This window comes from Chelmon rostratus, chromosome 6 (assembly GCF_017976325.1).
Source record: "Chelmon rostratus isolate fCheRos1 chromosome 6, fCheRos1.pri, whole genome shotgun sequence".
Classification (NCBI taxonomy): domain Eukaryota; kingdom Metazoa; phylum Chordata; class Actinopteri; order Chaetodontiformes; family Chaetodontidae; genus Chelmon; species Chelmon rostratus.
The window spans coordinates 28,841,709-28,864,231 of NC_055663.1; the positions used below are offsets into that span (position 1 = coordinate 28,841,709).

A 22,523-nucleotide genomic window follows, 5' to 3' on the forward strand; every position below is an offset into this window, starting at 1 on the left:
TTGGTGCTTTCTGAAGTGGACACTGACCACATCTATCTGCTTCATTTAATCCCGACAAATTCTAAGTGTAAAAACGCTGATTGACAGTTTTACGGCAGGTTATTTGACGTAACAGCCCCCGCCAAGAAATCTCTCATTAAAATGACAAATTGTCATTTTTACGCTTAAGTTTCTGGACAGATGTTCATTGGTGAGCTGTCGAGGTGCTCGTTTATTTAACGGACACACATGAGAGCGCTATCAGTCTTCTTATGTAACTGTCCACCAGAAGGTGAATAAGAGTATTTCCCAAAGTCTCAAACGATTCTTTTAAAGGCAACACTCCCTCATACCTGAATGACAAACTGATCCATGTAGAACCACACAAACACATCGTCAAAGGTTGGATCTGGTTTAGCCACCAAAACAGCTCCTAGTACTCAGTTACATATGAAGGTCAAGTTACGTTCATGACACGTAAACAAAGAAAACTTCCGAACATACAGCGATGTCCCACAGGACACAAACAGCGGTCTCCGTTTGACCCATCCATCCACCGCGACCTCCTCCTCCACCTCCTCTGAGATGCTGGGGAACAAATATCCCAAAACCTGGACATATAAAACCAAAGCTACTGTTTCTGCACCGTTACAACCCCCCGACCAACCCATGCTCCTGCAGCAGTCAAACAGTGGTCACAGTCAGAATGACAGCGTCAGAATGATGATAATAATACAAAGATCAAATCATCATGAATCTAATGATGCTTCAGGACTGAGGATGATGGAGTAATGTAATGTGTTGATTAAGATTAGCTGTTAGAGCGTTAGCTTGTAAATCAGATGACTGCGTGTTTTCAGGCTGAACTGTGGACTTCAGAGTTTGTCTGTAATCAACACGTGTCTGTGGCTCAGATGTATCTGACCTTTCTTCTTGATAACCCCCCCCCCCCCCCCCCCCCCCCCGCAGACAGACGGTGTAATGACCAACAGATACTCACTGATGTTTATTAGCTGCCCACTTTTTGTTTTTCATTAGAGTCAGCTGGAAATCTCAGTTTGACCCCGGACGGCACGCTGCTGTCCTTCAACCCCTCCACCTACCAAAGAAAGAACCTTTGAGCAACACACTGAACACCCACCAGCTCTGTCTGCCGTTCTGACCCCTCATCTCGGACCTCTGACCCTCTGTTGGCAAGAGAAAACTGGATTTTTCCTTTGCGCTATCAACAAAGAGAGAAAAAAGCCTGAGCTCATGTGCTTTTACCTCTCAAGGACACTTCATGCAGCAAAAACTTCAGCCCAACTTATTTCTAAAGCGCCATCAAAGCTGCTCCAGACGAGATTTTCATCTAAAAATCCATCCATCATGTTATCTGCCTGAATCCCAGTGAAGAGCGTCTGCACCAGCTGAGACCAGAATACATGTTGGCATTATTTCTGCAAGCCAGGGAAACTTTCCTTTTCTTTACATACAGACTTAACGTTCCAGTTTTATATTGTGACAACACTCTAACATCAACGTGGTTAGTTCACTATCTGTAACATCAGCAGGACGGTTGATCGTCCATGGTTAGTTCGCTGTCTGTAACATCAGCAGGACAGTGGAGCGTCTGTGGTTAGTTCACTGTCTGTAACATCAGCAGGACGGTGGAGCGTCCGTGGTTAGTTCACTGTCTGTAACATCAGCGGGACAGTGGAACGTCTGTGGTTAGTTCACTGTCTGTAACATCAGCAGGACGGTGGAGCGTCCGTGGTTAGTTCACTGTCTGTAACATCAGCGGGACAGTGGAGCGTCTGTGGTTAGTTCACTGTCTGTAACATCAGCGGGACGGTGGAGCGTCTGTGGTTAGTTCACTGTCTGTAACATCAGCAGGACGGTGGAGCGTCCGTGGTTAGTTCACTGTCTGTAACATCAGCAGGACGGTGGAGCGTCCGTGGTTAGTTCACTGTCTGTAACATCAGCGGGACGGTGGAGCGTCTGTGGTTAGTTCACTGTCTGTAACATCAGCGGGACAGTGGAGCGTCTGTGGTAAGAACAGCCTTTGTGAATTTCCCTTCAGGGATCCATGAAGTCTTCTCTTTATGACAATAACACATCATCATTAATTTCCCCATAGTATTTTAGATTACTGATCTACCATAAAGTACTTAAGTAAATGTACTTAGTTACTTTCCACGACTGAATATAAAACATAAAGCCTCTAAATACAGGGAGTGAAAACCGAGGAAAATGTGAGAACGTGGATTAGATTTTACCTCTTTGGATCAATACCACCACACGACATTATTTCTAATCAATGACTGATGAGAATGGTCATGAAGGGCTGAAGTTTCCAGCAGAAAGCCGAGCCGAGAGCAGAACACAGTGTTCCTGCTGTCTCTCTGTTCCCTCCCTCTCGCTCTGCTCTCATTCATCTCACTCGCTGTTATTGGCACGAAACCGACGCCACAACACGAGATAAGATCAACATTTCTACATTCAAGCTCCCCCTCCCTCCCTCGGCCATTGATTTACCATTAAACCGGTCCCATGTGAGTCCGTGAGTCCGCCGGTTTGCTCCCTCCTCCCCCCACACATGCTCCCTGTTAGCATGACCAGCATTACGATTCACACTTAGCCTCCACTCCCATGAGTCACACTTCTCTCTTTAATCAGAAGCCAGGACACTGTTAATTACCCTGACGCACACACACACACACACACACACACTGTACACACACTGCATACACACTGCACACACACACACACACACTGCACACACACACTCACTGCACACACACACTGCACACACACACTCACTGCACACACACACTGTACACACACACACACACTCACTGCACACACACACACTGTACATACACTGTGCACACACACTCACTGCACACACACACACACACACACACACACACACACTGCCCGCACACTGCACGCACACACTCACTGCACACATACACACTGTACATACACTGTGCACACACACTCACTGCGCACACACAAACACACACACACACTGCCCACACACTGCACGCACACACACACTGTACACACACACTCACTGCACGCACACTCACTGCACACACACTGCATACACACACACACTGTACACACACTGCACACACACACTCACTGCACACATGCACTCACACTGCACACACACTGTACACGCACACTCACTGCACACACACACACTGCACACACACACTCACTGCACACACACTGCACACACATACACACACACACTGTACACACACTGAACACACACACTCACTGCACACATGCACTCACTGCACACATGCGCTCACACTGCACACACACTGCACGCACACACACTTACTCACTGCACGCACACACACATTCACTGCACACACACGCTGCATGCACACACACACTCACTGGACTCACACACACACTTTAGTTCTTATTAAACAAACATGAGGAAATTATTTTCAACCTTCATGGCAGAAAAGAAACACACACTGAACGATTCTACAAAACTCCAGATGAAGTTTAATATAAATCACTGTGCAGACCGCGGCCAGATTGAACCAGACGTGGTGTACACGTGGTGTGCTTCTTAGACCACCAGGAACCCCTTCACGTTTCTTTTTGCGGTCATTGACGACATGTTTGAGTCTTTTTGTCTTCAAAGTTAAAGGCGAAGCTGTGAAAAGTCTGAAGTCTGATACAGACTGAACAAATGTTAGTTAGTGTGGAGAAGCTGACTGCAGGCTACAGGCTACTAGCATGGCACACAGTCTGCAATGCATTGTGGGTAATGTAGGCACCAGGTTTTGGCAAATGTGTGGAAGAGGGAAAAAATATCCAGTTCTGATCCATTTTTTAACCTTTAATCATTAGTCTGAAGGTGTTATAGGGTCTCTTTTGGGATTTGGGGGAAAGGTGGTTTTGGTCAGTGAGCTAAGGTCGATTAAATTATATTTCATTATGTATTTTTAATGACGTTTGAAGCATTTGGCAATACTCTGATCCAATGGCCTCACTGCTAAGATGGAGACTTTGTGTTTTTTCTGGAGGTGGTGGTGCAGACTGCCACACAGAATTATTTAGATGACAAATGAGTTTCTATCACAGTTTATTCCAGACTGTATTTGTTTTCCCACTAATTGTCCCTCAAGCATCCGTTTAAGAAATGTAGGAAATCTGCTTTTTCAAAAACAAAACCGAACATGAAACTTATTGTTAGATAAACCTTCAGCAAATATATTTAATTTTAATAGCAAAGAAAAAAGGCTCCAAGACATGATCAGGATCAGGAAGTAGTCTGGTCTCTCTTCAAGCCAGAGCTGTAGAGTACAAAGGCCGCCTCCTCTGTACTTAAAGGAGAATATGGAGACCTGAGCAGCGGTTTCTGTTTTAGAGTTTAAAGTTACACATAGCAGCTTTTTAAAAGGTGGATAGCAAACTCACTGTCTTTAAACTGGACATTTTTGTGCTAAATAAAGTGAAATATGCAAAAACAAACCAAGCATCAGTGTAACTATTCTCCCACCAGAATGTTTCCCTGGCAGTGAAATCAGCTTTTCAAGTATCATGTCGATGAACTAGAAAACATGGAATATACAGCAGTTTTAAAATGAGAAATTAACCTACAATAGGACAAAAATGTCAGATATTCAGACAAATGCATCATTTTAATGGTCCAGCTAGTTTTTCTGGGGTGGGAGTAAGCAAGTAGAAACAATACTCCATTACAAGTAAAAGTCCTGTGTTCAGATTTGATGCTCTGACTGATCAGTGATATATCATCATATCATCACTGATGCATGAACACGTGAGCAGTACTTTAATTCTGTAGGAACGTTAACTGCTTCCTGCTGTAGTTAAATCTGAAACATGTAGTGAAAGTACTAAGAAGCAGAAAATAGAAATATTTAAATCCTGGAGAACGTGGTTACATTCTGGTTGGACTCATGACTTCAGCGGCGGCTCCAACTTCCTGTAGCATGAAACGGTGAAGTTTTGTTCTCTGTGCAGGAAAAAGAGACGCAGAAAGTAAAAGACGGCAGGGAATGAGGAGGTTTTACATGTTTAACCTCTCGTTTGCCTCATCGCTCTGAAGCTACCTGGAATGAACACGAGCAAACTGTGAATTGTGTCTCATTCGGGCAGAGAACATCCGGAGGAAACTGTATTATTAATAAATAATTAACTTAGCACTAATTCCTCCTGTATCGTCAGTTCAGTTCAAATAACGGGCCGTGTTGTCTGTGCTGCCTGTCAGCTCTCTGAGTAATCGTGTGATGAAGATGAAGGACGGACGCTGACGGGTTTCTTGTGGTGCTCCAGACAGGACCGCGTCCTGAAGGGTCCACGGTCACCGCCGCCGCTGCATGTTCACCGTCAGGAGACCCCCGTTACTCATCCAGCCCCCCATCCAGCCGCGGTGGAAACGTGCTGAGCTTAAAGATGCCTCAGTGCGCTGCTGTTAATATGAGCGAGGCTTAAATACAGGAGGAGGAGGAGGAGGAGGAGGAGGAGGAGGGAGACGGAGGTTCTGGTAAATTAGGCAGGCAGCGGTGGGAACATCTTTCCCTGTAGCTGATGCTGTGGCCTGAATCCTGCCCGGACTCCAGCAGCATCCTGACGGCTCGGTGTCCTCAGGGACTTTACTGTGATCCCCGGACTTCTGAATCCTGCCTCTCCTCGCTTTGACCTGCCTGATAAAGATTAAAAGGCCCCCTCCCCGGCAGAAAAGTCCATCTTCACGGTCTGTCTGACTCCAGGGGACGAACCTGTAGAGTGACACCGACGCCGACCGTGTGTGAAGCAGACTGACGGACAGGAGGCCGACCTGAGGAGCTGCAGCCTCCTCACACACTCTGAAAACCTGCGACACAAACCCCCAGCCCCGCTTTCCTATTCCCGTCAGCTGTCACAGCTGCAGGCTGAGCCGCCACAGCGCTCAAGGACTACCGCAGTCCTCCCGACACACACACACACACACACACACACACACACAGTCATACAGTGATGGAGCACTCACCAGTACAAACGGCATCCATCACGTCCCTTGCAGCAGCAGATATTCAGCTGGTATTCCTGGCATGGCTGCTGCAGCGCGGAGCGCACGCACACACACGGGCGTGTGTGTGTGTGTGTGTGTGTGTGTGTGTGTTGTATTTAAGGCATGCAGCGCTGCATGTTAACATCCAGCAGCAGCAGCTAGTTTCCTGTTTTCCTCGAGTATCTCCAAGAAGCAGCGTCTTCTCTCTCCTCCTCTCCACAGCAACAGAGAGACGTAGAGAGAGAGAGGAGTGAGAGACACTGAGAGAGAGAGAGAGAGAGAGAGACAGAGGAGTGAGAGACACTGAGAGAGAGAGAGAGAGAGAGGAGTGAGAGACACTGAGAGAGAGAGAGACACACAGAGAGAGAGAGAGACACAGAGAGAGAGAGAGAGAGAGAGAGAGAGAGAGAGAGAGAGAGAGACTGAGAGAGAGAGAGAGGAGTGAGAGACACTGAGAGAGAGAGAGAGAGAGACACTGAGAGAGAGAGAGAGAGAGAGAGAGAGAGAGAGAGGGGAGTGAAAGACACACAGAGAGAGAGAGAGACACTGAGAGAGAGAGAGAGAGAGGGGAGTGAAAGACACACAGAGAGAGAGAGACACTGAGAGAGAGAGAGAGAGAGAGAGAGAGAGAGAGAGTGAGAGACACTGAGAGAGAGAGAGAGACACTGAGAGAGAGAGAGAGACACAGAGAGAGACTGAGAGACAGACAGAGAGAGAGAGGAGTGAGAGACACTGAGAGAGAGAGAGAGAGAGACACAGAGAGAGAGACTGAGAGAGAGAGAGAGAGAGGAGTGAGAGAGAGTGAGAGAGAGAGAGAGAGAGAGAGAGAGAGAGAGAGAGAGAGTGAGAGAGAGAGAGACTGAGAGAGAGAGAGAGAGACACTGAGAGACTGAGAGAGAGAGAGAGAGAGAGAGAGAGGAGTGAGAGACACTGAGAGAAAGAGAGAGAGACACTGAGGGTGAATGATAGGCTGTGTTTTTTGTTCCTTCATCCTTCCTCTCCTCTGCTGCTGGAGAGATCATTCATCACTCTATTACACAAGTACACACACACACACACACACACACACACACACACACACTAATACACATATTGATACATTCCAGTTCCCCAGAGACCAGCCAATGAGTGTTCAGCTCTGCAGCTGTAGGTGAATCCAATTGGCTGAGCAAGCTGTCAGTCAGTCATGATCCCCTCTATCCCCACGGAAACAGGGAGGAGGGGGTGATGGGGCAGAGGAAAGAAGAGGAAGAGAAGGAGACATAGGACGAAGCTGAGGAGAGAGAAATGTGAGGAGTATGAAGAAGAGGGAGAAAAGTAGGACTCGTGGGAAGCAGAGGAAGAACAGGCAGAAGAGGAGGAGGAAGATGAGCACAAACAGGAAGGAGGAGGAGGATGAAGTCACATCCACCTTCTTGGTAGGAATCGTTGAGGAAGTGAAAAAAATCCAAGTTGCAGGACACCAGGTCGAGCGCTGGAAGATCCACCTGAGCCTGATGTGCATGAACACATTTTCAAAGCAGAAAGACCAGATCCTAAGTAGACCCACTCTGGACAGGATCATTGATCCAAGATGCTGCTGAACTGAAGTACAACTGTGCAACACCAAGTACCTGTGGACCAGCAGATTCTGTGGTGGTTCCTGTTTCAAAGGGGGGGGCTGGATGGTGTGCTGCAGTTACTGGGTTATCATGCTGCTCAGCTTGCCTTGTCAAGCATCTGATTGGGTGATGGAAAGGAGGCTTCAGGAGGACGTTCAACAGTCTTCTTCAAGTTCGCGTCCATTTCAAACAAACGAGGCAACAGGTGTGAATGAGATCAGTGCAGACGTACAGGTTCAACCTTCAGATATAACACATTTTAAATTGCTTTATTTCTTTAATTGACGTGACAAACGTTGAGTGAAAATGGTGTTAGAAACAGATCTGACACAACTGGACCTCAGCAGGAGATGCAGCAGTCAGAAGGACCGGTGTACATTCTGGGTCGTGGACCAGGCCCCGGCAGTTGTGGACATGTGCCTGAGGCCACGTCCCCGGAACCGGAGCAGCTGCAGTGAGCCTTCCCGTCCTTGTATGACTGGACCTGGAGCTCGTTACTGCTGGCTGTACCACAGACTGTCCCTCTGGGATAATAAGAATACCTTGAACCCCATCTCAGGCTCCTGAGGGCAGATTTGCTGGCACACCCTCAGCACCCCATGGCTGTGCCTCCCCCCAGAATATGTCATTTATAATGTAAATTACAGCACAAGCATGTGAGTGAAGTTTCTGCTCGTCCAACCTGCAGATTGGTTTGATTCATGAAGAGTCGGAGACTTTAATCAGCACCAAAGGTTGAACATGTGCACAGAGTGTAGAAGTTATCTGAACCTTCACAGATCTCCCCGACAGAGCTGTTCCCATACCTCTCTACGTCACACTCGTATGGTTTTTATTTGGCTTTTTATTTGTCTTCCTGTTTGGGTTTTATGCTCATTGACCAAATATACTGTATATTTATTGTTCCCTCAGGTCCCCCAAGAATCCCCAGCAGAAGATAATCAAGCGGGTCATCGGCCTGGAGGGAGACTTCATCAGGTAGGAAGCAGCGTATGACTGAATATCTGACTGAGCCTCTCTAAGTAATAAACGTAAGGTATCCCGAGGTTGATGTGACACAGCTGTCTCACGTCTGATCGTATCACTCTGCAGTCGAGAGGTTCACACTGATTTCTAATCAGATTAACTGGCATCACCTTGTGGCAAAAATAAGTCACGACTCTGTTCCTGCATGAACACAAGAGGCCAAAAACATGTCCTGTCCTCTGTGAGATAAAGGCAACGCAGCCAATCTTTAATGAAGAGTTCTCTACTTTCTAATGGAGATCTTTAAGGTATTTAATGTAGAAAGTAATGGAAGTATAACATTTTACAGCCATATTAACCAGTACTTTGTTTTACATGTATTCAGTCACTGATGTCTGACGACTGTCTCCTCGTAGTCGAGCTTCCTGTATTTGTTTATCTAAAACAAAAAACTTCATTTCATTTTGGCCTTAATCGTCCTCCATATTTTTCACCACCCTTAACAAGCACCCAGTGAGGAGGATTCATCAAAGAGCTCATCCCTGTGCACAGTCAGGTTGTGGCGTAGGAAAGCATGCAGCGGTTCTGTGGTGATGGAGGAAACCAGGTTTCAAACTGTGGCGTCAACAAGAACAAGAACAAATCAGCACCGAAGGTCACCCCCACCTGCAGACAGGAGAAGCTTCGATTGGACAAATCCTGAGCAGCCACCATATAAATTACTTTACACTTGCAGGTGGGGGATCCATTACTTTAAAAAATAAATAAATAAATAAATAACTTCTCAGTTTCAGGTAATAAGATTCAAGAGTCTTTCTTGTCATTGCACATGTCAATGAAATTTTCATTGCAACCCCCATGTTAGGAACAGATAGTAAGAAAGATAAGAAGATCAGAAAGAATAAAATTAAGATAACTACAATGAAATAAAATAAACATGCAGTAAAAATATTTGAAAAAGCAATTACCAGAATGAAAATATACTAAGGCGATAAAATATACTAAACAATAAACAATAAAATATGGAAGTGAAATGTACCAACAGAATAAAATATACCAGTGGACAATAAAATATGCCAATGAAAATAGAATGTGCCAATATAGTAAAAAAGAATATAACTTAGATTAAGTATATGTGTGGACCTAAAAGTTAAGTACACAGAAGGTGCAGGTGTAAAGTGTAAAGTAATATGTATTTTTTATTTTCTTAAAAAGGCAATTAACATCAGAAAGTGGCAGAAAACAATGAGAAAATAGCACGAAGGCCAGTGACAATATTATTGTGCTTACTTCTTTATATCCCTTATGAGATGATGATGATGATGATGATGATGATGATGATGATGACATGGAAACAGAGTGTAACGAATTGACAGTTCTGTCTGACATCAGGTGATATTTGTTTCATCAGCGCACCGCAAAAGTGGCAAAAATGTGTGGGTCCCCCCGGGTGTCGTGTTTCCGTCACTGGGAGCCCGAGCCGACGAAGACCCGACCGCTGCAGAGTCATTTGACCCGGGAATTAATGCCGATTGTACCCTTTCCCAGATGTTACTGTTACTGTTTGTCCAGCCTGGGAGGGGCTGTAAACCGATTCATGAAGCTAACTGAGGACCAGCTCTTGTCAAAGTGCAGTTTAATCAATCAGGCTTACTTGGTAAAGTTTTTTGAGGTAACAACCCATTAATAACCCAAATAAATCAATAATAAAAGGCATTAAAAATGACCTATTTATTACACTCAAACCAGGAATAAATCTCTTATGATACTATTGTTTTTGTAAAGTAATACCACAAAGTATGAGTATAAAGTACTGCATCATTAGTCTTAACATTTACAAAATTTAAATATGCACAATGATATTTATTTAGTTTGCATATATTTCATATATCTCTGTGTATTACTTGTATTTTTATTGTTTAAATACTTTTTTTTAATCGTCCTTCACTCTGTGAATTGTCTTTAGCAAACAACCATTAGGACGATTTATTGAAGAACAGCCAAACTTCTCCAGTTGATCAACATCATTCATATAAATTTCCATCAGACCCTCCTCAGAAAGTCACCATTTCCACTTTACAAGTGATGTGTACATCGATTATAAGTGGCTGCTGGTTCTCCATCAGGCCTGAAAGGCTCCTCCAGACTGAGAGACAGCAGGTACTGTCCCGCCAGTCACTGTGGTAGGTGTCTGATGGACTGGACCAGAGGAGGTTTTCTTGGATGATTCTACATCCTTAAACCACATTCATGCATCAGATTAAGATTTAAAGGGGGGCTCCATCAGTTTTTCATGTCACAGTATGTTTCCAGGTGTACTAAAGGAGTACTGTTACTGCATATGATTTGTTCCTCCAGAGGGAGCTGCGTGCAGTCTGACAAATGTCCTCAAGTGATGTCACTTGAGTCAGGGTTGCTCCTCGTCACTGCCGCAGGCTAGATCCAACCTCCCACCGAACCATCAGTGGTTGAACAGCATTGTGGGTAATTTACTGTAAGTGCTGTTTTTGAAGAAGAAGAATGTGTGGAGTAAAAAAGTAGGATAAGATACTCTATGGTGTAACTCCTGTTCCAACCACGTCTGGACTCCAAAAACAGAATTACCCAATAATGATGCTATCACCTGTTTACCTGTGGAATGATCCAAACAGGTGTTTCTGGAGCGTTCCACATCTTTCTCTGTCTTTAGTTGCTCCTGTCACAACGTGTTTGAAACATGTTGCTGCGTCAGATTCAGAAAAAGCAGATGTTTACTAAAACCAGTGAGACTGATGTGGAAGGACTTTGGTAAATTAGTGATCCAGTGAGCTGGATCTGGTGTCTTCCTCCAGGACACTTGCTGCTGCTGCTCTGACTTTTTAGGTACAAGCAGTGTTAAATAACACGTTGCACACTGTTCACTGTCTTCAGCTGTTCTTTTTTGCTTTTGAGACAACTTTCACCAGCTGTTGTGTACGAGATGTTTGACTTCACCCCGCTAACAATTGTGCAGCCGCACGGCCGAGCAAGCCGTCTCCCACCGATGACAAAAGCAGATTTGAAGTGGCCAATCACTGCTGGCACTGTGCGTCGTGTTTGCCAGGTGGGTGAACAAATTAGAAAAGGGATTTTGGTGCAGCACGCCATGAAAGCCACATGTCAAACTGCTGAGAGCGCTGTGGCAGCTGCTCAACTCAAAGTCGAGCAGAAGCCTGTTTTTATTTTCTGTCTTCCTCTTCAAACTGGAAACAGCCTGGAAACAGCCTGGAAACAGCCTGGAAACAGCCTGGGTGCAGCCGGACTCGAAACACACTCCAAATAGAATTACAGCAAAGGAGTCTCACAGAAAGTGCTGGCAGTCCTCACAGATGAGACTCACTAGGTGGCTGAAATATGTTGAGTCCTTGTATTGTCACAAGTTCCAGTCTACAGTCTCCAGCCTCTACCTGGACTGATGGCTAAGATGGTGGTGCAGAGCTGGCTGAACTGCGACTGCAGCTAACTGAAGTTCGCGAGGCTTCGGTCGACGCAGGAGACTGAGATTGACGGAAGAGGACAAGTGTCTGGGTGGGAGGATGCAGATTTTCTCTTCACACTAAACTACTTCTACTGATAGACAGACAGACAGACAGACAGACAGACAGACAGACTTTATTTATCCCAAGCTGGGAAATTGCAGTGCAGCAGCAGCATTACACACAGTGAAATAAGTGAAAATAAGACTATAAAGAACAAACTATACATAATAAAAATATAAAAATAGCGAGCAGTAAAAAGATTATATACATAACAAAATAATAAAATAGCCAAATAGTAAACAGTAGTAAAAGTATTGCACAAAAAAGAATATCAAAAGCAAATGGCAGTGAAAATAAAGTGTGCCGTGACTGTAAGAACTATATATAATAAAATATCAAATAGCAAGCAGTAAAAAATTATATACATAATAATAAAATATCGAAAGCAAACAGTCGTGGTAAGAAGTATTGTATTATTATTATTATCTTCAGCTGTTATTGTACAGTGTGATGACATGTGGCAGGACAGATTTCCTGTATCTGTCCCTTGGACAGCGGAGCTGTAGCAGCCTGTGGGAGAAGCTGCTCCGCTGTCTGTCCACTGTGTGATGGAGAGGGTGCTGATCGTTGTCCATGATGGATAGCAGTTTATTCAGCGTCCTCCTCTCCACCACAGTCTCAAAAGACTCAAGTCTGAGTCCGAGTACAGAGCCGGCCTTCTTGATGATCTTATCAAGTCTGTTGGTGTCGCTGGCTCTGATGCTGCTGCCCAACAAACAACAGCAGAGAAGATGGTGCTGGAGACCACAGACTGGTAGAAGATCTCCAACATTTTGCTGCACACGTTGAAGGATCTCAGTTTCCTCAGGAAGTAGAGTCTGCTCATCCCCTTCTTATACACAGTCTCCGTGTTGGATTTCCAGTCCAGTCTGTTGTTGATCACCACTCCGAGGTATTTGTAGTCCTCCACCTCCTCCACCACCTCCCCTTTGATCCGTAGTGGCTGTGAAGGCGTCTTCTTCCTCCTGAAGTCGATCACCATCTCTCTGGTCTTGCTGATGTTCAGCCTCAGGTGGTGCTGTTCTGCTCTCGGTCGCATCATCTCAGAGTCTTTGTTTAATTGTTGTCCACATGGTTATTGGTATTTGTAGGTGTTTTCTTGTTCGTGCTGCTCGGCTGCGCTGCGTCTCAGTCTGATCTGTCTGCTTTGTGTTTTCTGGAAATGTTGTCTAACTCGTCGTGTCTGTTAGAAATGTCTCTGTGCAGAGTGTGAGATGAGCGTCCTGAAAACGATGCTTCTGACTCTGGATTATTGGCCTGTGTGACTGTTGGTGCACACCTGAGTGGCAACATGGACAGGTGTAGCACGGAGTCATGAGCCACATGCACAGGAAATGGAAGAAACTGAATCAAGCAAATACTTTAATACAAATACTTTAGTGTAATGATAAACCGTCTGTTGCACTGGAAAGGCATCACTGAATTTGTCTGCAAAAGGACAAAACAGGGAGCACAAATGACGCCTTTCTCTGTGCATAAGATAAGATAAGATAAGATAAGATAAGATAAGATATACTTTATTAATCCAGCTGGAGCTGATGCCATCAAACCTGTTAAAAAACAGGTTCAGCTCATTTGCCCACTCCTGGTCTCCAGATTCAGGGCTCCTGCCTGTCGCTGCTGCGGTCTGAGAAGGTTTTCAGGCCCCTCCAAACCTCTCTGGAGTTGTTCCCCTGCAGGCGCTCCTCAGGCGTCCTCCTGTAGCTCTCCTTGCCTCTCCTGATCTCTCTTTCAGTTCCTCTGCACCCTCTTCTGCTCAGCTCTGTCCCCAGACTTAAAAACCCCTTTCTTCTCGTTCAGTAGGGTTTTCAGTTCAGGGGACCCCCAGGGTTTGCTGTTACAGAAACACCGCACCTTCCTGGTCGTCACAGTGTTGTCCACACACACAGAGTCGTCATAGTGACGTCACATAATGCACCTCAAACCTGAGAGCGGAGGTCTGATCGAGAGGAAAGACGTACGGTGTGTTGGGCCTTTAAGTTTGATTTAATTTTTAAATAAATGCTCTAACAGTATAAAATGTAGCGTTTTTAATGCTGAATGTGTTTTCCACAGTTTAAAAACTTGGCGTTGTGTTATTTCCCCTGTGTGAGACGTGTGTGATTGCAGGGAAGCAGACTTCACTGGAGTACTTTAACGTTTCAGGCTTAATGTGGGCTTGAAATGGGTCTTAAATTGCATTTGAACTGGCATTAAGAACACATTAAGGTTCGGTTGCAGATCGCTATTTTTATTCCTAGTGTGAGTGCACTGGATGGCAGGGACGGAGTGTGTGTGTGCGTGTGCGTGTGTGTGTGTGACTCATGCTCTTCTCCCTGGATTTCCTTCAGGAAGAGGTGGGGGCTGTTCTTGTTACACTGCATTCTGGTGAGGAAAGGAGCTCCATGGTTCAGATAATGAGATGCAGCAGGAGAGCCGAGCAGGCCGGGCTGCTGGCTCTGATACAGCACCTCCTCAAAAACTCCTCCTGAGTGTTGCGTGGTTTATTTGTTACAGAGACAAACCTCTATCCTGATGTCGCTCTGCCTTTTAGCATTGCATCGCTTTCATTTCACCTTCTAACTGATGTCTGAACAGATATTATGACTCTTATCTTTGTATTACATTATCAGATACAGGCGATGACTGTATACATGGTTTAGGTTAATGTGGTCATTATTCACAGCTTTCCAAATGCATTCTGGGCATTTTACTTCTATAACAAACTTTTCTCTGTGTTGTACTTAAGACTGAAAGGTCAAATGTGAAGTTGCAGCTTCCACTCACACCTTATTCTCAGACATTGAGTTAAGAGTGATTCATCATCCAAACTCTCGGTTCTGGTCCTTTTTAAGGTTATTTAATTGTTTTTACCATGTAAAGAGCAAGTTAGAATTTTTTTCTTTTTTTGTGGAAATCTGGTGCAGCCAGATAAACTTCAAGTTCTCTTTGTAAGTTTACGCATATTTTGTATTTTCACAGAGAAAGAATCAGAACAAAGCCGGCTGCAGGATTCAATACGTTCAGCAGGCGTGACTGCGGAGCATCAACCGAGCTGATAAAACAGAGTTAAAGTTGCTTTATGCTGGGAAATCAAAGCAGTTTATCTCTTTACGATTCTAGCCAACTTTAATGCCTCAAATTTTTCTTATTTTGCAGGATTATGGGATAGACCACGTAAAAACACCCTAAAATTAAGTTAATAAGTCCTTTAATCCTTTAGGATGAAGAACCGAAGCATTGTTTATTATTTGATACTTTTCTTTTAAAATCTGCTCGACAATGCAAACATTTCACCAAGCTGATGAAAGACAGCGGAGGAAAACCTGAATGCTTTAATGTTCACCTTCAGTCCCCTTTATGTTTGTTGTGTTAGCACATGTAAAGCCTCTTGTGTCTTTTAAATATTAGTAATACTTATATGAAAGTTCACTGTACGACAATATTTCACAGCTTCCTAATTTTTTTTACCAACTGCTTAAAACGAATACAAAAAACATTTGGTTTGCCTTCCTAAAAGAAACATGAGCCAATAAGGACCATGTGGTTCCATTACATCTTTAATTATTCATATGGCTGTTTACTGAGCTGTTCTAACTACTGTGAAGGTTTCTGATCTCAAACATTTGGTCCTCATCCGTCCGTCATGTCAAACTGGAACATACCGGTTAAAAACACTAAACGTCACTTTTCTGTGGCGTCCAGGTTTGCTCTTGAGGATATGAAATGGTCTCATTGCTGCCCTTTGCAGCCAATGGGGAAACACCCCCAGTATCAGTGGATGTTTTCCACCTTTAGGGGGCAGTAACGAGCCCATTACAGCTTGGCGCACCAGAAAGAGATGACGAAGACAAGACACTCAAAAACTTAACTGGAAAAACGAGACTTTATCATTTAGGCTTTATCAGAAGTGTCTCCAACAGCAGGTTTCACTGCAACAGAACAAAAAACTGAAAGCAGATGAGGTGTGAGGTGTGTGGTTTGGTGAATGTACGTCTGGTGACAGTGGCGTGCGGGGGGGGGGGGGGGGGGAGTGACCGCCCCCCCTCGTGGCCCAGTTTTTGAAAAATGCGCGCTAAAGTGCCCTCTTGTACTCCAAAACCTGTGCTAAAGTGTCCTCTTGGGAGCCAAAACACGCGCTAAAGTGCCCTCTTGGACTCCAAAACGTGCTCTAAAGTGCCCTCTTGGACTCCAAAACGCGCTCTGAAGTGTCCTCTTGGATGCCAAAACGTGTGCTAAAGTGCCCCTTGGGAGCCAAAACACGTGCTAAAGTGCCCCATGGGAGCCAAAACGCGCGTTAAAGTACCCTCTTGGGAGCCGAAACATGTGCTAAAGTGCCCTCTTGGGAGCCAAAACGCGTGCTAAAGTGCCCCGTGGGAGCCGAAACTCATTTGAAGGAACGGCGGTCTTGTTTCCACTTTTGTGCGACCTTGTAGCACATGGTAACTGCAACTGTGGGGTTGAGGAGGAGATCAGATTGAAAGCAGGTGGCGGTAAACTTTCACTACCATTCATCACCCCGAAATCCATAACTGTCGTACAATAGATCAAAGCTATGATGAGGACGTGCTGTGGCCACACCCTAATTAGTGACATCACAGCAGCTGCTTTCTTCTTCAGTAAAATACCTGTGAGGGTCACAGGATTGTGAGTTTGAACCCACAGAACAGAACGGCAGCAGTTCTCTGCGCTGTGACTCACTGCTCAATTACTCTTTGCTTAAGTTTGCGTCTTCAGACAGTTGGCCTATTCTTAGTCCTCCTTCAAATCAACTCGGTCAAGTTCCCGCCTCCACATCCGTCGATCATCTTGACGAGCCGTCATCTCGTCTGAAGCTGAGGGCCGAGCGAGTCGGTAAAGCCTCCACATTAGTGGGGGAGGAATGAGACAACCAACGCAAACCCTCAGCACTCAGTTGTGTCTTCTCTTCATTCTGCATAGAACAGCAAAGTGTATATCGGCCCCAGAATGCCCCAAACTTCACTGAAAAGCTGCATAAAGCTGCACAAACAGGGTCAGGCACACACAAACACACAAACCCTGGAGTAACATCTCTGTTGTCACTTCGGCCGGTGACGTGCATCCACGCACAGTTCAGTTTTATTTGTGATCTTGAGCCAAACACGGTGCAGGTGAGTGTAGCTTGTGGTGCTCGCAGCATCGAAAAACTCACAGAAAAGTGTGACTCTGGATGTTCCACACAAGAACAATCCATGAGATCACATTTCATTCACCAAAAACATGTGTTTCTAACTGCTGGATAGAAAAGCAGAGCAGCCAGTGACCAGATGCCACCAGCAGTGAGAGTCTTGCTGCAGCTGCACCTTCAGGCTAACGGAGCAGGTGGATTTTAACATGAGGTGGAAAACTGATGAAATATGTTTGGAATTTGCTGAATCAGTGTTGCACAACGCTAGAAGAGGCAAAGCAACCTGGGACACGAGAGACGGTTCAGGCTGTCCGGTCGTAAAGATCCGAGGACCTGTTTTTGAGATCTGCTCGGTGGACGTCGCCGTTTATTTTTTTAATGAGGAACGAGAAGATTCATTTTAACGAATTTGAACCCATTTTGTGAGGAAAAACTACATCTCAGGCACAAATTATTCTTCAGCACAGAGTATTTTTACAGCTCTTCAAGTCTTTACATTGTAGAGCAGAATCTGCACTTCCCGTCCTGAACAGCGCGTGATGCTGACGTTAAAAAGCACACGTGCAGCACAGCCTGGTGCCTGGAAACACGTCCTCCAGCTTAGTGACACACAGACACTCAAACCAGTGAACCAGAAAACCCATCAGATCTCAGAGTCACCGTCCCTGAACTGCAGCAGCGCTGGCGAGGCTGAGGGGACGCGGCAGGGCATCGGGCCGACTGAGGCGTCTTCGCAGTATCATAGCACGCCATCGTCAGGTGCCGCCGTGCAAATGACAGGTCGCCGGCGTGGGAGGGGATGAATAATTAACGGGCCCGGGATGGGTTCCCTGGCGGAGGCGGAGCTGGCGGAGCTGTCTTACACGGGCCAGGCTGACATAAATCACAGCTCCTGTTTTAATTCAGGCATCCAGGCCAGACCGTCTGCCCGCCACATAACCGTGAGCCGCAGAGGGACGATGTTTTATAGATGTGTCTCCGAACAGAGAGGCCAGCACCGGATGTAAATCTCCCATCGACGCCATCGGTCCAGAGCAAACACAGTGGGAGCGTTGACTGGCGCGATGCTGGAGATTCTGTTAAACCGTTATTCAGGTCCCCGTCCAGCAGGAGGCAGCCATCACTGACGCGAAGAGTCACTCCTCCTCGAGCAAAGTGGCACGACGCCCCTCGAAAGGAAAACGGGAACCAAAACCTGACACAGTGGAGACTGAACTGAGGAGCAGGTTTCAGTGTCTTCATGCGTGTGGAGCCGTCAGCAGCCCCCTCATGAACCTCCTCTGCAGCGCTCACCAGCTGCTGCTGACACCGATGAGAGGAGGTGGTCTCGGTGAAGAGCTCGGACCCTGCGGTCAGAAGAGGCTCATGTTCAGCTTGTGTTCAGATGGATGGATGGGGGGGGCGGCCTGTAGCGTCACTGTATGTTCTTTGGTTATTTGTACAATTCGTTAAAGAATTACAGCACGTCATCACTAAATAACTGATTCTGATCTGACTCTGCTCAGATTCTTCATCACAGACAAACCTGGTTAAATAAAAGCTGAACGCTGTCGAGGCTTCTTGGTTCTGTGAAGACGTCAGAGAAACACGACTTTAACCTTCTTTCACTTTGGTCCCAGCTTCTTGTTTTATGTTGTTTTTTTGTTGTTTTTTGTTGTTTTTTGTTGATTTGTGAGGCAGAAAATTCAGCTGCTGTGGTTAAACCACCACACACACACACACACACACACACACACACACACACACACACAGACACACAGACATATGCACACTCACAAACACACACACGCACACTCACACTCTCACACACACACACACACACAGACACACACACACACAAACACCCACACACACACACACAGACATATGCACACTCACAAACACAAACACAAACACACACACACACTCACACACACACACACACACACACAGACACACACACACACAAATGCACACACATGCACATGCACACAAACATGTACAGACGCACACACACACATGCACACACACATGCACACATGCACACACACACACAGACACACATGCACACAAACACACGCATGTATGCACATGCACACAAACACACACACACGCACGCACGCACACAAACACACACTCTCACATTAAGAATCACAGACAAATTCCCATTCAAAAGCCACTGAGGCTTTAATTCCCAGTCTTCCTCTTCAGTCACAGAGATGATGAAGGGCGTCGGACCTTCTCGTAAACACGACGACCTGATCGAAGCAGCTACAAGAGGAGATTATGAACCTCCCCCACCACCAGAGCCTCCACCCTCATTAGTCTGGATGTGTCCTTTTATCAGTCCTTTGTTTGAGCGATAAGGCGTGGCGCTGATTCTGAGGATGATGATTAACGATGATGAAGAGGATGCAATAACTGTCCTGGAGATTTGATCCGTCATTGATGAGGAACCTGAATTTTCCCCTGAATCTTGATTTTTTTTCTTTCTCTTGTCTGAAATAATGAAGCTATAATTCAGAAAACATCCAGTGGAGTTTGAACTTTCTTCAGCTCTGATGTTTCTGTTTTGTTGTCAGTGGATATGGATCAGGAGAAATAATAGTAGTTGGGGGGTGAAATAGGGACAGTGAGGGAGGGGGTGGGGTGGGGGTGGGGTGGGGGTGGGGGGGGGGTGGGGGGGTGGGCAGAGGACATGCATGCCTAACCCGGCAAGAGAAGAGGTTAAAGTCTGAACAGACAGTCTGCTTTCCCCGCCCCATCTTCTCGCTCTGCCAATAGGAAGAGAACCAAGAAGAGGAAGTTTAGATAAGGTGGGGGTGTGGCCAGCTAGAGTCTCTCTTTGGGACCATGCGGCCTGTTCAGGTGAGTGTGCGTGGTAAGATACAGAGTTGCCTTGTTTTTTGATCTTTTTGGTTGTTTTCCTGTTTTGTTTGCTTCTTGAAGGAAATGTTAGAAGAGGCTGTTAAATCTAGTCTGTGGTTTAGGCCTCCACCTTCAGCACCCTCTAAACTTTCTACCCCCTACCCGAACAAGGGTCTGTATCCAATCCCTACTTTCATCTTTTGACTCTACCTCTTTATTTTCTATCCCCTACCCGAACCAGGGTTTGTATTCCCACCCCGCTTTTTCTTGGTGCAGTTGGTGAGAGGCAGGGGTAGATGATGGTAGTGTGGCAATCGGCAGTTACATGTGGCATCTAGGCCTGTGGTAGCATTGTAGCAGCTAACAATAGCTAAAGCGGTGAGAGTATGATAGTATCTTAGCAGTTAGCATTGGCAGCTAGCAGTTAACATTAACAGTATAGGTGAATCTAGCTTTATTGTCTTCTTCTGTTCCTCTTAGCAGGTAGCGGTTAGCACGTAACATTAGCTAAATGGTAGCATCGGAACTGTATTGTCTTCTTCTGTTCTTCCTAGCGGTTAGCATTAGCATTAGCAATAGTTAAATGGTAGCATCGGTACTGGCCACTACCTGGAGCATCTCTGGGTCAGTTGAACGTGGCAGTGCTGTTTGGATTGTGTAGGAGCAGTGTGAACTGGCACTAGGGGGGGTGACTCTGGGACGCCGGAGTTCACTGCCTAGCCTCCTGGAGGTGTAGTGGGACTAAGTAGGCGAAACACTGTTGAAGGGAGGTTTCCACCTGATGACCCCCAGAGACGTGTTAGGAATCACTGCTCTTTGGCAGGTATAGAGGCAGATTAGGGCTCCAAGGTTCTTCACTGAGAATGAATCCTCTTTTTGAGCACAAGGATCTTGTGTTTAAATTAACTGTTGAGACACTTTTAAACATAAAAACATGTTCCACATGATAACGAGAAAGCTCGAGGTTCTTACACACACGTCTGTAGTGGTTCCTCAAATACTCTACTTAAGTACAAATTTGAGGTACTTGTATTGAGGCTTTCTTTGTGCCACTACTTCTACTACAACTTTATGTACTGGTTACTGTACTGAGTAATTATTTCTTTTCTCATCAGGACTCTGGGCTACAAGAACCGATACGTTCGGGTTCCTGACGGTCACTTCTGGATCGAGGGGGACCATCACGGACACAGTCTGGACAGCAACAGCTTCGGACCGGTATGACCTGAACCCACACAGTGACCCACACGATGCAGTGAAGCTCACACAGTTACTAAATACAACTTTAAATACATTTATTTATGGATTTCTGCTGCATTTATGTGACATAGATATTTGACACTCAACGATAACTGCGTCTGTGTACACTAAAAGTTTTCTCTCTAAATCCTTGAATACATTTGTGAATCCTTCGGTGCGCATTCATTCATTCATCATTCACAAATATGGTATTATTGCAGTAACAGTATCAGCATTAGTAGTGTTAGTAGTAGTAGTGGTATTCTGGTATTCATGTGACTTGATGTATAATGTTGTTCAGCAGATAAATTTCTAAATAGATGGTGGATATTTATTGTAGAGTCATACAGTAATACACAGTTTACATATTTCTTATTGTTATTACTTGTGGTAGAGTTATATTGTTGCCTAGTGTTCATGTATTTTTTTACATTCTCTAAGATATTTCTACTTCATTACTGTTGTACAACACTCAATGAAGTATTCTGAATGTCGATCTGATTGTAGACAGCAGTGCAGTTTGTATTTGTACAACGTCAGTCGAGGTTGTTAAAACTTGAGCTTCTTCCTCATGTGAAGGAACTTTAATGTGAAATGTAATTAATTTTCATAACATAAAGGCTGAATTTACAGACACGTAAACAATTTTAATGAGATTTAGTTTATTTACTGGAAAATAGAATCATTGCAGGAAGTGAAGTGAGACACTGATTGATCTCATTGATTGTCAGCTAGCCAACAACCAAACGGCTTGTTAGTGTAATGAAGCACAAACTTCTTCACTTCCTCTGAATTCCAACACATCCTGTTTGAGTCCCCTGAAGGTTCCTAAAAGATACATAACAACGTCAAAGAGAACTCGAAAGGTCGTAATATTTAGAGTATTGTAAGGTGTGAACTTCCTGACACAGTTTTTTAATCAGCAGTACAAACGAGTTTCACCACACAGGTACAGGAGCTGCTGCCGTGCTATGATGTGCAAGGTGTTTCTGATTTCGTCATCCGGCTGTGTATGTGTGCTTTAAGACATGCTGCACATTACATGATGCATTATTCTCAGTTTATACAACATAAACATCAGCACATTGAACAAACCTTCATGTGAACTGATGGTCTCATTGAAGCTTACAGGTGTTTGAGTATTTAGTGTGTACAGGAGAATCGCTGGCAGTTTGGTA

General features: G+C 45.2%; 1 protein-coding gene across 2 annotated transcripts in view; it reads left to right on the forward strand.

Annotated features, from left to right (window-relative positions):
- Window positions 1-22,523, forward strand: part of immp2l (inner mitochondrial membrane peptidase subunit 2) — a 117,388-nt gene that overhangs the window by 88,272 nt on the left and 6,593 nt on the right. Inside the window, exons 4-5 of one of the 2 annotated variants that reach the window (XM_041938826.1) lie at window positions 8,521-8,586; window positions 21,222-21,324. In XM_041938826.1, the coding sequence (XP_041794760.1) occupies window positions 8,521-8,586; window positions 21,222-21,324 (169 nt within the window). Of the gene's footprint in view, window positions 1-8,520; window positions 8,587-9,081; window positions 9,231-21,221; window positions 21,325-22,523 lie in introns of those variants that run through there. The other variant, XM_041938827.1, reaches the window with a different exon arrangement.